Source organism: Tympanuchus pallidicinctus, unplaced genomic scaffold (assembly GCF_026119805.1).
Source record: "Tympanuchus pallidicinctus isolate F22 unplaced genomic scaffold, pur_lepc_1.0 scaffold3, whole genome shotgun sequence".
Taxonomy (NCBI): Eukaryota; Metazoa; Chordata; class Aves; order Galliformes; family Phasianidae; genus Tympanuchus; species Tympanuchus pallidicinctus.
The window spans coordinates 52,688,892-52,703,596 of NW_026294747.1; the positions used below are offsets into that span (position 1 = coordinate 52,688,892).

At 40.6% G+C, this 14,705-nt stretch overlaps 1 protein-coding gene across 1 annotated transcript in view; it reads left to right on the plus strand.

The window, feature by feature from the left end:
- Positions 1–14,705, plus strand: part of KCNH5 (potassium voltage-gated channel subfamily H member 5) — a 151,143-nt gene that overhangs the window by 24,889 nt on the left and 111,549 nt on the right. Inside the window, exon 5 of the mRNA XM_052696097.1 lies at positions 12,406–12,521. Within this exon, the coding sequence (XP_052552057.1) occupies positions 12,406–12,521 (116 nt within the window). The remainder of the gene's footprint in view (positions 1–12,405; positions 12,522–14,705) is intronic.

The window sequence follows — 14,705 nt, forward strand, 5'->3', positions numbered from 1 at the left end:
GCTGCCTTTAGGATAAAACTCTGTCATTTGAATGCAAACAATTTAAATTGCTTTCTGATGATATATAGGTAACACATGCTTGGGTAACTGAAATGTAGATTGAGAAAGTCATACTTGAAAAGCCTCTCTTTGTTCTAACACCTAAAAATAAGACTTTTTTTTTTTTTTTTTGCCTACAGAGTAGTATCTGTGAGTTATAAGATCCAGATATAGGAGAACCTTCTCAGCCAGCATAAGTTTTACTGCTTCTACAATTCAGTTGGTATCCTGCAAATGTTCCTTTGGGTTCTCAGCCTGGGAGGTTTGTTCTCTGGGTAGGGAGAGATGTTCTGGGGATGCTGAGTTCATCCCCTCCCCATCTTGTGGCTGAGGAAGAGCAGAATCCACCTGGCATCCATTATGGAAACAATATGTGTTCCTATGGGAAAGAGCAATAGCTGCAAAGTAAGTAATGAGTCTAATGCTGTGAGTCTCCAGTGAGGGGAACCATTAGTTACAGTGTCAAGTATCAACTATGAACATTGCAAAATATTGTCATCAGCAGCCTGAGAGGTTTGACTGCATGTTTAAAGAGCTCTTACTTCTGTAGAAGTTGTACTTCAAAAACAAACAAAAAAGCAACAACCAAACAAAATAAACAACAAACAGTACAGCTACATCTGTCTTTAAGGCATACAATTAGAGCCTTAAGAATTTCCTTGGAGTGCTCTGATTACAGCATTGATTAACATTGATCAATACATCCAGCAAACTCCATAATTACAAACCACTGACCTGACTGTTTTCTTCTCCTTATGCGTATTTTCTTCTATTTTTGCATAAATTGGAGTTTCTTTTATATTGACAATATATTAAAAAATCATATTCAAATATTAACAATGTTTCACTGCTGTAAAAGCAGCACCATTGCAGTACAGTTTGCATTTCAACTGGGTGGATCAGCAGGATCCCACTGCACTGGGATCACAGCCTTGTTTTGTCAGAGGTAGTGCTGTGAGATATGCATAATTCATTGTCCTTGCAGATAACATTACAATGTGCTTAGAAGCTGTCAGGCCACTTTCTTTTTGAATTATGAGATTGGTAAACATATACATTACAATTTAGGGGAGAAATTTTCAACTTTTGTAAAAAGGTTTTTTGATAGGATTGTGCTGCTAAGTGCTGGGATTTGTCATTGGAAGGGCTATTTAAAAAAGAAAAAAAAAAAAAAAAAGATTTTCCTTTGGAAATTCTGCCAGGACCATGCAATACATAATACATAAGTAACTATGGTGCAGATGAGTTAGTGTCTATTACTTATGGGAGCAGTAAATTTGAGATAAAAAATTCAACAGAAATAAAATATTGATGCCATTATGCAATAATCTCCCCATACCAATGCATTCTGCCCTGTTTGAATGTACGTTGCTTTGTTGTAAAGCTTCAGTGTATCACACTCCTTGGAGGTACAAGGATTTGGTATTTAAATCATTACAGTGGGTGTAGCTCTGCTGCAGGATGTCTGCATGTCAATAAATGGTTGTGCTTGCTGGCCACACTTGTGGCTGCAAAACGGTTGGTGTGTGATGCCCTCCTTTCTTGGGCAGCTGCTGTTTTGGGGAACCAGCAGTGGTGCCTCCATAATGAGGATGCAGACGTGTTCAGAGGTGTTGGGGAGCTCGTCCTGTTTGTGAGAACAGGACATTAAACCAAAATATTCATCTTACTGCAGAATACCCTACACCCACCTTGCAAGGCAGAGGTGGGATTTTTGCCCAACATAGGCTCAAAACCACGACTGCTGAAAGGCACAGCACAAAAAATATAGTTGATATCACATGGACTGGCCCTGTGGTAGGGAAGGGAGTTGGAGAGGGCTGGGGCACTGTGACAGATGGTGGGTGTCTGCTTACCTGTGTGCTCACATTTGGCTGTGCTCATGCTGTCAGAAAAAAGGGAAGAGGAGGAGGAGCAGGAACAGGAGCAGGAGGAAGGGGCTGTGCTTGCAGGAGGGAGCAAAACGGGAAAAATGTTCCAGGTCACCCAGCAGGCTGTGAATTTATTGCTGTCCAGAAAGATGTTGAAGATTATGGGACTGAAAAAGCATGCCTGGAGAAAGGGAGTATTTAAAAGTTACCCTCCTCAGGTAAAATACATCGTCAGAGATCAGAAACCTCAATTTTCTGAGCATACAGTGAGTACAACAGTGAGAATGTGATGGACTTATTTTCCTGACCTATCATGTGGGATACTGTTATAAAACACAGAGCAGTTTATTTGTTATTCTGCTAATCCCACTGACACAGAGACGTTAAGCGCCTTGGATTCCTTCTGATTCTCCCTCCACCCCTCCAGGAGCATGCATACACCTCTAAAAAGTTACAGAAAATGAAGACAAGACTGAAACACCCAAGCAGTGTTTTAGCCAGTGTTTAATAAGCAATGTTAACAGTGACCAAAAAGTAGTTGTATCCTCATAACTGGGAAGAGTCTGACTGTGAAAGCCTAAATTAATAGGCTGAAGGGAGGCCTCTGGGTGGTCTGCAGCTCCTCACAGGGAGCAGGGGGACACCACTGAGCTTTGCTCTTTGTGACAGCAACAGGGCTCGAGGGTATGGCATGGAGCTGTGTCAGGGGAGGGCAGCTGGGGGTGAGGGAAAGGCCAGTGGGAATGGAGCAGGCTGCCCAGGGCAGTGGGCACAGCCCTGAGCTGCCAGTGTTCAGGAAATGCTTGCATGCTGTTCTCAGACGTAAGGTTTGGGTTTTGGGTGGTCCTGTGTGGAGCCACGGGTTGGACTCAGTGATCCTTGTGGGTCCCTTCCAACTTGGGATATTCCTTGATTCAGTGATTCAAAGTCCGCAAAACCAGCATCTCATGTAGAAGTGGTTAAGGCAGCGATAACAGGAGGAGACATCAGTGATACACAGGGTGTGTTTACTCTTGGATGAAGGTGCCACCAGCAGTTGTGTAGGTGCAGAGAGAAGGGACAAGAGCGATCTGTTGACTTGTTTGATAGTTTGTAGGCTTGTGTGTTGGTGGCTACGTGAATTGTGATCAGTGGCAGCATGGAAGGAGAGGTGTGAAGACTAGTGATGGGGCAGGGAGGTGGGGCAGGCGTGATGGTGGTCACCAGGACAATGCATTATTTGCCATTGAAAGAGCTGTGCTGTGTTTTGTCTGCTTTTTCTTTCCTTGTACCTCTTTGGTAATATGAACATTTATCTGATCTGGATTCAGTACTGGGCAATAGGTCATAATAGGTCATATCTGTGGTGGTGAAGAACCAGCTCTCCAGGTGTCCGGACTGAACGCCTCACACAGCAGAGGTGGAAGGCCATTACAAGCATAAGAAGGTATTTTCTTCCAGAGCATAAAACCCAAAGAATCTTCTCTTTTATGTTTGTACCATTCTAGGGTCACAGTTGGATGCTTTTATCAGCTTGCTGTGCTCTTATTCTGCCTTTACCCAGTGGCCTTTTAAAAGCATCTGAAAGCATTCAGCCCCTCCAAAGGCACACAGTGGTAATAATCTTATGTTTATTTGTCAGGAAAAAAAAAAAAAAAAAAGCCATTTTTCTAGGCCCTGTTAGGAGGGCAAATCGGTCCACTTAAAATTTTAACACAGTTTAAAGCCAAGAATACTGTAGATGATGTTAAACTGAAAGTTTAAGGAAGGAAGAAGGCTGGAATTTTTTTTTTAGGTTATGGTGAAGTGCCACCTAGTTACACAATAGCTTTTTTTCCATTGTTATCACCAGTGAAAGAAAAACATGGCCTCCAGGTAAAGTTAAAAGTTTGCTTGCCTGGGATTCTCACTGGTTGTTTTGAGTCTCTTTTGAAAGAAGTATCAAGCTTTTCTGCAGCTGCAATTGGCTGGGAAGTTCCTGTGAATACTGATGGAGATGGAACCTTTGATTAGGGTGCAACAGTGTGCTAATGAGGCTCCTACAGCTCTGGACTGCGTGCCCTTAACAGATGGGATCTGGAGATGGCACAGCAGTATCCTAAAGGGTTTTTTTCATGGTACTGCCAGACTTTGATAATCAAGACTGTCTGGGACAATGCTGTACTGCTTCTAGTGATATAACTCTTTATGGTTATATAACTTCATATAATGATACAACTGTATCTCAGAGTGTGACAGGGCTATAAAAAGTATGCTAGTTGCAGAAATACGCACTTACACGCTTGCTAATCCTTACTAAGCCTATAATTCTGATCCTTTTTTATCTTTAATAAGTGCTGGTTATTAAGCATATATAACTAGTTGCACATGGGAAATTTTTCCTTGAGGGGGTATCAATCCTAGTGATAATAGAAGAAGTGGGTGGAGGGATTAGAGCATGAAAATGAGGTTTCTACCTTTAGCTGAAGCACAATGTACCTTATTGAATACATCACCTTGACAGTAATCCATAACAGTAATTTAATAGGTCACAATTTGGATATCCTCTCTGTGTGTTCACTGCACTTTACCATGGTTGTAATTATGGGGTTTTGGTGCTTCATAGAACCAAATACAGTATGTTCTGCTGCTGTTTCCCATTGCTCTGATCTTCAGAGTTTCATCCCTAAGTGTCTTCAGGCCCCAAGGTGATTACCTCTAACTGTCTGTTCTCTCTTGAGACCATCTAGCCCACGTGAAAGGATTTTGTGCAGGATGACACAGAAGTGGTCATTTGCCTGGACTCTAGGGGGACTTCCGATGGGAAGAGTAGACAATGCATAGGAATTGTGCTAATATACAGACTCTCGGTGTTTGAAACCATCTATGTTGGAAGTACACAGCTTTCTAATAAGTAGGAAGACCTTCTGAGGTGCCCTCATTCTGTTCCTGTAGTACAGATGTCCCCAGTAGTGTCTTTGGTGATGTGTTAGTGGTAAACTGGCCCCTGTTCTTGCTTTGCCACTGCGATGAAGAGTGGAGAATTTCCATATCCAGTGCTATTTGATTTCCTTCACAGAAATCAAGTACATTTCTGAATCTGATATTGTATTTTGAGGTCTGTGTGTGCTCTTTTAACAGCCCAGGAAGAATATTAAATGTCTGTAAATTTCTACAAATAAAATGTGTAATGAAAAAAAAAATCTCAATTGAAATCAAATGTAGCCCTGTGAGAGATTGAATTAAACTGCAAGTTGATCTTTATAGAAGTAACACTTTGTATTTGGATACATTTTATGTTGAAAATTGAACATTTATAAGCCTTATATAAAATAATAACTACAAATGCAGTAGAGTTAAGGTTTTTAAGATTCTAATGTGTATATCAAAGGCCATTATGTTTCTGTAAGCTAGTCTTTTGCTTAACCCTGAACTAAACCATCCTTTTCAAAGTCCAGTACTGATTTAGAACTCTGAACAGAATCCTCTGCATTTCATATTTTTCTCAATTTGTTACACTTATGGCTTTAAAGGGAGTGTTTTATTTAAATTAACCTGGCTTCAGCTTCTTGCAGTGGCATCTTCTTAAACACTTTTTCTACTGTACTAAAAAAAAAAAAAAGTTTCATTAAGGCACTTGCAGATGTAATCAAGCCATCCCTCAGCCTCCTTTAGATAAAATAAATGAGTTGTGCTCTTTAAAGCTTTATCTAGCCTGAATTTGGAGGTCTGGTGATGGCAGATACCAGTGTTTCAGCTGCATTTAATCCAGCTCGTTAGCAGCAGTGGGGATGAAGCCTGTAGTATGGATTTAAGCTTACTGGGTCCGAAATACATTTCTGTAGCTGATTATATGTTGAAGCTAGGTGAGTTCAATGTTTTCTATTGCTCATCCTTTCCAAGTTTAGCTCTATTGTATTTTTCAAGAGAAGGTAACTTTTTGGCAGAGCAAACCACATATGGAACTAACAAGACTAAGATCTCTGGATCCTTTAAGAACTGCTCTTGCTAGGGAAGTTTTCCTTTCCCTGCTGTAAATACAGTTTGTGTCTCTTTTCATCTACATACCTAATGTCAATTTAAAACACACTGTATTGGTCCAGTCCTAGTTATCTAGCACATCATCCTGATGAACATTTCTCTAATGTTTCTGTTGTCTGACGTTTTGTCAGTGACTTTCAAGCCATAGACCTTATAGAAGAAGACCTGCCCACTTGGGTCAGAAATGCTCTCAATAATAACTTTTTACTGCTTACTTTTTTTGCTAACTTTCTAACTACTCCTCCTTTAATATCTGGCAGGTACCAAGTTCTTTATCCATTTAATCTGAGATTTACTGAACTGCATGCCCATAATATTTTGTCAGGAGTGTCATGCAATGTCAAGTCACCAATGATTACCATATAAGAGGATCTGGGAGAATCATCCTCGTTCTGTGGCTCCATTTGGCTGATGCATTTGGCCTCCAGCTTGGGCAAGGCAATTGACCATCTCTCTGAAAGCAAATTTATACTCTTAGCAAATAAATAATGAAATTAACGTTGCTGGGCATTGTACATCATTCCATATTGACAGCCATTCCTAATATTCCTTTTCTTTTTGCCTTTATTAAATGTATTGAAAGTCAGATCAGCTTTTTTGTCATTTTGTGTGGTGCTGAGATCAAACAAGGCTCCTTCTATTTACTTGTTCTTCCTCTTTGCCCTTTCTGCATATGAGTAAAGAAAGCCTTTTGATCATGTCTGGAAATTCTTTAAAAACATTATAATTATTGAAGTAAATCCAGCCAGAGAAGGCTTTTTTTTTTTTTTTTTCCCTGTACATTTTGAGCTTTCCAAGACCATTTCAAAATCCATACTTTCTCATGCATGTATTTAATTGTTGTCTCTTCCAATCCTGGTCTGCTTTGCTTATATTGCATTTTCATTTCTCATTGCTGACCTTCTCTTGAGCCCGATCTTTTGGCCAGTATATTTCATTGACCATTTTGCTCTCAGATAAACTAAAAGCTAGTTGGCTGATATTTACAGTATTCAGGTGTTAATACAGTTACAGGATATAAGTCCTTGGTGGCCTTATGTGCATGTGAATAAAGTTTAGCTTAGTTGCAGAAACATGAAATTTAAGTAATTGTGCACTGTAAATTTGCAGCTATGTCAGAATGAATTACACAAATACGTTGTGTACCAAATGTAACCTAACAATATATAAATCTTACCAGTAGATCATTAGCGTTGCTGCATTTCATGGAGAGGAGACTGAAGCTCAGAACACTGAAATGGTATGCTGAAGATTACCTGGTGATTCCTTATCCATTTTGAGCTCCCTAGTAGTTTTAGTGGGTGGATACTAACTGGGAATGCAGAATTGATGCAGATAAGAGGTCAGGTGTAAAAATTATCCCAAGAGTGCAGTTCACTGTCAGACAGTGAAATGCACAGAATTTCAAGTAGGAAAATTTATCCTAATATTTTGAATTACATTTGCATAGCTGGTGTGGTTCTTCAGCTCATGAATAGTTTTACTGCATCATGGGAGTGATTGAGCTTTGTTTGACTATTATTCTATTTATTCAGGAATCCCATTTATCTCTCTATCTCGAACAAAGCAACAGCGGGATGACGAAGTTTTCTGATGAGAGAGTGAGCTCTTCCAGCCATATTTTACCTGCAGTAAAGAGCAAATAGCCAGCCATTTCAATGACCTTGCTGTCTGAACGTCTATAAATAATAGAGATTTGTAGATGCTAAGTTCTGATGCACAAGGATGAGCCATATTATCAATTGACATCCAAACTACCTAAATGAGTGGTGCTAGCTCCTTGCTTTTGTGGATAAGTCAATGGGTATATATGATTTAAATACTCTGTGTGTTGTTTCATGCTACATAGCAAGGGGTGAATAATGACCTTTCCATGGTCTGGAATTGTAACACTCCTTCAGGCAGGAATCCACATGAGCATTGCTGTCATTACTCTTTGTTTTTTACATAGAATATCGTTGTTAACCCAGGTGTTCTCACTGCAGTCTGAAGTATTGGATAGTTTCATGAAACACTGATTTAAAAGCCTTCATTATTTCTGTTCCTTTTGAGATCAGGCAAACCCTGACTAAAAGGTTAATTGAAACCCAGTAGAGCTACGCTTATGTTTTATTAGGGGGGAAATAGTCATGCCTAGATTTTTCTAAGCAAGTGCACTATAAACAATATTAATATCTTCCCTTGAGATTTTAAACTCTTCATAAACTCTGGTGTATGGATTTAGCTTTAAAATAATGTAATATAGTTTATGAACTGGAGATTGTAACAATTTTTTCAGTGTATGTGACAGATGGGTGGCTGAATCCATATTTGAACCTGTACACAAATACGACGAGCTCCTAATTACAGTAGGAGGGGAAATGGAAAGGTTTTCTCACTTGCAGATACTCATATTTGTAAATATTATTTCTGAAGGCAATGGACATGTGTATTGATGGCTGAGGTCTGTATAGGAAGATCTTGTGAGTTCCTTCCAACCCAAACCATTCTGTGATTGTATTCCATCACTTCTGAAGAAAACCATCTGAAAGGAAGACTGTTTCTTCATCTTGAGCCACCCTGTTTGGGACTGGATGCTTGAGGAAGCCTCCTTGTTGGGCTTTCTTTAGATAGCTTTTACTCTTTTTATTCTCTGCTGTATTCCACAGCAGCATCTTTGTCCTGGATGACTTTTCTTCAGACTCGGAGAGGGCAGTATAAAATGGGAACTGAAGTTAACTGAAGTTGGAGATGGACAAGAGCTTTTGTGTCGGATCCAGCTCTGTGGTCTATTAGTGGGAAGAAGAATGGTGACCAGAAGGGCAGGGATAGAGGTCCCTATGGCAGTGCAAGAGTGAAGTTCACAGAAGGTCTGCAAACACAGGGCAAACAGCTAGTGCTGCTTGTGGTAGAGCTGTTAGAAAAGCAGGGCTGTTCCCATCCTGGCTGTCCAATATAAAACACAAGTGATTCAGGTCTCAGGAATAAAAATGTATGGGCATAATAATACTTCTGTTGGAACAGTAACTGATGAAAAAGAACCTACTATAGTGAGTTAGTTGTTTCAGTTAAACTTGGACTTTCTGACTCTTGAGTGGTGGTAGGAAAAACTCTGGTGTGGTAAACTTATATGCAAGATGCCATCTCTGCATATGGAGTCATTAACAAGAAAACTGGAAATGCTATTTCCCACTTTAGCTCTGCAGCAGTTCTCAAGTAGTTCAGTGGTTGAGAGAGCAACATGAAACATCTGGAAAGCTTTTCTCCACCAAGTCCAGGAAGTGTTTGGGTTCTCTGCCTGCTTCACTTGACCCAGTGCCTACCTCCCTTCTGTGTTCCTATGCGCTCCCTCAAGCATCCTGACACAGTTCTGACAGCTTCAATTTATGTTCTATTGGCTCAAGTTCGAAAGACATATCAATTCTTAAAAGAAATTAATTTTCCTTTTTTCATCCTTGAAGAAATCTTTGTCTCAGCCATTATTTCAGGTGTGCCACCAAAACATGCCTGATGCAGTTAGCTCCAGTCTAAGGACTGTCAAATCAGTGGTCCTAATTAGAGCAAGAGACCTGAAGAATATTTTGCTGATAAAAAGCATTGTACTGTGACAGAAACCATGGAAGAGGAAAGAAAGTTACGTGCTTGGAAGGACAACGAACAGCTTGGCCACGGCAGAGCCTAGTTTGTTTGATGTTTATCAGCATACTTGTCTTATTCAAGTCCTGTTTTAATGTGAATACTGTTGTCTAACCTGCATCTTTGATTTCTTGGCAGTGTGAGAATTTCAATTTTAGTAATGGGCACCACCAGTGAGGTAACCCAGTAGGGTTTCTGTGTGAGAATCAGCACTTGTTTTGAATCACGAGAATGAATGCAAATCATGAGGTTTCTTAAAAGCAGGTTGTAAGTTCTCTTTTTGTCAGTGAATCAGAAAGTAATCAATAAAAACCAAGTGAAACAATTATTTTATGTATGCTATTCCAGAATTTTCTGTCTGGGTGGTTTACATCTTCCTCTGAAATACCCAGCTTGGCTTCCTTCAAAGAGAAGCAGCTGCTGATATAATCTGGTGCCATGTTGCCTTTGTTCCTAAGAATTTGAGTACAGTGATGCAGGTTCAGGGTATTATTTTTCAAGTGGAGCCATGTAAGAAAGACACAATCCAGTTGAGCTGAAGAGAGAATCAGAAGTGTTGTGTTTTTTTTTTTTTTTTTTTTTTTTTTTTTTCTCCTTCTGACGGCACTTATTTGTGCCACTCTTTTTCTCCTTGCAGACTGAAAATATCAGTGAGGACAGGCAGTCGCTAATATATGCGATAAAATTATCATTCATTTTAACAGTCTCTAGAGGAAAAGATAGGAAGGAATCATTTGAAGAAACATTGACAGCAGTAGGCAGCTATGCAAATTGTTACCTGATCTATTTAAACATACACATTGGTTTTAAATATAATTCTGAACTTAGCTGATTTATTACAAGGTCAAGGAACACAGAGATGTACCCTGTACCGATTATTTCAGACGCAAGGCAGTGTGTATACATTTTCACCTTCCTACTCATACCCTAGCATCTTGCTGTCACTGTATTTTGCTCTTGGGCTGTAAATAGGAAACAAAGGAACTTGCTGCTTTTTAACACTTTTGCAGAGAGAGAAGTTGAAGTGTGCAGAACGATGATGGACTTTGTGCTGAGTTACAAAAAAGTCATGTTAGCGTATTATTGCTTCTAATCTCCAGAGTCGTGGCTCTCATGGAACAGAAAGAAATATAAAAATGTGGAGTCTCCAAATGAGGTTGGAAGGGTTTTTGTGAAAACTCTTCTGTAGCCCAACACAGAGCTTTGGTCTTGGTGGAGAAAAGACAATATGAAATACTTTACACCTTCAAAAGAAGAGATCAGTCCAAATGAGCAGAATAGTAAACTTGTATGCTAAAATGTGTGGCTTTCGTCATTCTCATGACAATGATGATTTCATCGAGGTGGAAAAGAAATACTTGAGAAAGACAACGTTCTTCCATGCTTTTTATTTTTTACAGTTGAAGGGTCCCTGTCATTTGGTACCTGTATTATATAGCTTCCCCAACTCGTCGTGGTGTCTGTGGGAGACCTTCTCAGTCTCCCTAGGCTTTCTGAACATGTGGTGTTTTTTTCTTATGTAAGATGATGACCAGGGATTTCTTAGTAGTTTTGCTTTTGTAAGAGGAGAGATATTTTGAGAACACAGATTTTTGTGATGCGTCATAGGAAAGGGATGCAAGTTAGTACCAGAGACCATCTCCTATCATTGCCAGCCCTAGACTCCTGTCTCCTAGAAGAGGCATTTAAGCATAAACCAAGCCAGTATAGAAATAGTGTGTTTCCTTTCTCGTATCTGACATTCACTCTAATTTTCACCTGCTCAGCATTCAAGTTAAGTAAAAATATAGCTTTCACCAAAACCATTTCCTATCCATAACATGTTTGATATTTTATGCACGCTTTTGAGGTAAGATAGCAGGTTATGCCTGGCTGAACTGAGCGTTGCACAAGTGTTGGTAAAACCACTTCAAAATAAAATTATATCAAAACAGGATTAAAGACACAAACTAAAAACTCCTTTGCTCATGGGGAGGTGTTTCATTCCTGCAGACATCTGAATTTTCAGTTTTCCTGCTTAACGCTGCAGTGCTGTGCTGTTGAACCCCCTTGCTTTTCCTTTGCTCCCGTTGCTCTGCCTCATCCAATGACGCACCTGTGCCAGCTGTCACATACGGGCATTTGTCCAAAAGCAGTGACTTAGTGGCACGCTCCTGGCTCTGCGCTGCTGTCACTTCTAAACACCGATTGCTCCTTTCTGAACTCTGCAGAAAAACATTCCCCAGTGTGAAGGTCTCAAGCTACCATTAGAGCAGCTGTTTATCATTAGTTTAACAGCTAAATGTATTGCTTAGTGCAATTTAAAATCTAGCGCTTCATCTGTCCGTAAAGTCTTACAGTTTTTCTACTTTGAAACATGTTTTCAAAGTAGATTTTGCTGATTTTTTTTTTTTTTTTTTTTTAAATTTTTTATTTATTATGTCCCTGAATTGTATCAATAATCAGATCAAGGAGCAGTAACAACTTAAGGATCCAGCTTCTGGCTGGAGGAATGCACCAGTTGGTGGCTGGGGAGGATTTCACTTCTGCAGGGTTTACAGATGTGGTAAATTCAGTGCTTAATAATCAGTTTGTAGCAACCGAGTAACTCCCCAGAAGGCTGAAAGCGCAGTGCGATTCCTCTATCACAGTGTCTCCAAAAGCGAGAAGAGAGAACAAGCCAGAGCATTTTGATTTTACTCAGGTTTACTTATGTTTGCCTTGAAGCAGTGGTATTTTTCCTCTTCTGCAACGTTGTGGAGCCTGGAGCCAGAACTTGCTCTGTGCAGCAATTTAGAGAAACTACCCAAGTCTGAGACTTAATATCAGTGAACGCATAGGAGATTTACTCATGTTGAATGGGGTGTAAGTGCTTGTGACTGTATTTTCTTCTTCCCTGCAGGCTGGACGAAGTTTGCACGGTTGACGCGGGCCCTGACGAACAGCCGGAGCGTGCTGCAGCAGCTGACGCCGATGAACAAAGCTGAGGTGGTGCACAAGCATTCCCGCCTGGCTGAAGTAAGTGGGACAGACACATTCCTTCTTCAGGCAAGAAGAGATGAGAGAGGGAGGAGGAACAACATTTCTGATAATAAATAATATTTTTAGGGTGATGTTTCCAGATTCTGATTTTTTGGCCTCTGCTCTCCTCTTCCTTAATAAGCACTGTGTGCCAAGTTTATATTTCCAGGACAAGTCATGCTCTTTCAGTCATCTGATGGCTTGGGCTAGAATAGACATTAGAGCCACCCAATCCCCTTCTGTGGGTTGGTTGCCTTCCACCAGCTCACGCTGCCCAGGACCTCATCCAGCCTGGCACTGGGCACCTCCAGGGATGGGGTGCCCACATCTCTGTGGGCTGCACTGCCAGGGCCTCACTGCCCTGTGAGTAAACAGTCTCCAAATGTCTGTATCTCCCCTCTTTCAGTTTAAAATGGTTCCTCATTTTCCTTTCACTTCCAGACTACGTAGCAAGTCGGTCTCCCTCCTGTATATAAGATCTGTTTAGGTACAAGAAGACCACAATGAGGTCTCCCTGGAGCTTTCTCTTCTCCAACCTGAACAAGCCCAGCTCCCTTGGCCTTTCTTCACAGAAGAGGTGCTCCAGTCCTCTGATCATCTTCATAGTCTTTCTCTGGTCACACTCCAACAGCTCTGCATCCTTCTTATGCTGGGGACCCTAGGTCTGGATGCAGTATTCCAGACGGGGGCTTCATGAGGGCAGAGTAGAGGGGGACAGTCATGGCAACAATCTCTTGGTCACTCTTACAAGGTCTAATTTCTGAATGCAGCTCCAAGTTTGCTGATTGCTGCTTAGCTTGGGATGCAGTTCGGTCTTCGACTTGCTGTCTCACAGCAGCATGGAACCAGACTCTGTGTTTCTGAGCCCCATGAAGGGTCAGAAACCATTGTGAGTGCCCACTTCTGGGCAAGTGGGGTTGTTCGAGAAGCCAGGTACTCTTCTTTGGAAGCATCCCTGCCTAGATCCATGGGGTTGTACAGGCACACTGACTGTACATATACCTTTAAGCTTAACTTTCTTGGAAAAAGTCATTCCTGAATTATTTTGCTAATAATTCTCTTCTTCAGAACTGATGAAATGAACTCTTTGGCAGGTTGCAAACATCTCCTTAACAGTGCAGATGGTGCAACAAGTGAAAGCCTTCAGGTTAACTGATGAAACAGAGGTACTGCTTTCATCTTCATGTCATTGGTAATGAAAATTATATGGGTAAAAAATGTGGTCAAAATATACGGGCTACTAAATGTGACAGCCCTATCCCCCTCATGCCTGAGAGATTGTCCTCAGTTTGGTGCTAAGAATTCACAGCAGTTTTAAATGCTTTTTTCATTGTTGTTGTTTTGTTTTGCCTTTCTTGTCTAAGTGGACTTGTATATCACAAGCTTTACGTGGAATGAAATCAGAATAGAAGCCTACAATTTTCAAGGTGCTGGCAGCATGATGTTTTTCAAGAATTATCCCATACCAGTAGCTTTGCTGACTGCTGAATGATTCTCACTTGTTTTTCTAATTGATGACATTTCCAAGTTCTGTAAATCTGGTTATATTTATGAGTGCTTTTGTCTGGAAAAAGATTGGAGAAGGTATGGTAGCTATTTTCAAACATGTCTAAAGCAGTTGCATGGAACAGGAAATGGTTCACCATGCCCACTATAGCTAGAAGAAAAACTAATTGAAGTTGCAACAGGGGATTTAGGACGTGCAACAGGAAAAGCTCAAGGTTGTTTGTGGGAATAGGTTTTGGGGGGAGTGCACAGTCTCCTCTCTTACAAGATTTTGCAGCGTCAGAATGCTTTAGAGGCAGAGTGTGCCAGGAATGCAGAGTGGGTTGCTTTTCCCAGGTAGAGGTGTGCCATCGCCATTCAGGCACCATTTCCCATACTTCTGTATCTGAGGAGGTGCATTTTCCTCACAGCTCACCCCTGGCAGAAGGTACTGCCCACCTTACTGGCTTTGCCTCTTATCAGTCATATTAGTTAGTTGTAAGCAAGAACCATTCAGAGTCTGTGATGAATGGAATTGACTAACAAGATACTGTATATTCTTTAGTGGTTTAAAATTAAAAATTCATGCAGCATGAAATAAATAATCATTATAGTTCAGTAGTCTCCTCAGCCACTTGCCACTCACACACCATGTCAAAATCAGCATGCTATTGTGCTAAGAATAATAATTATGCC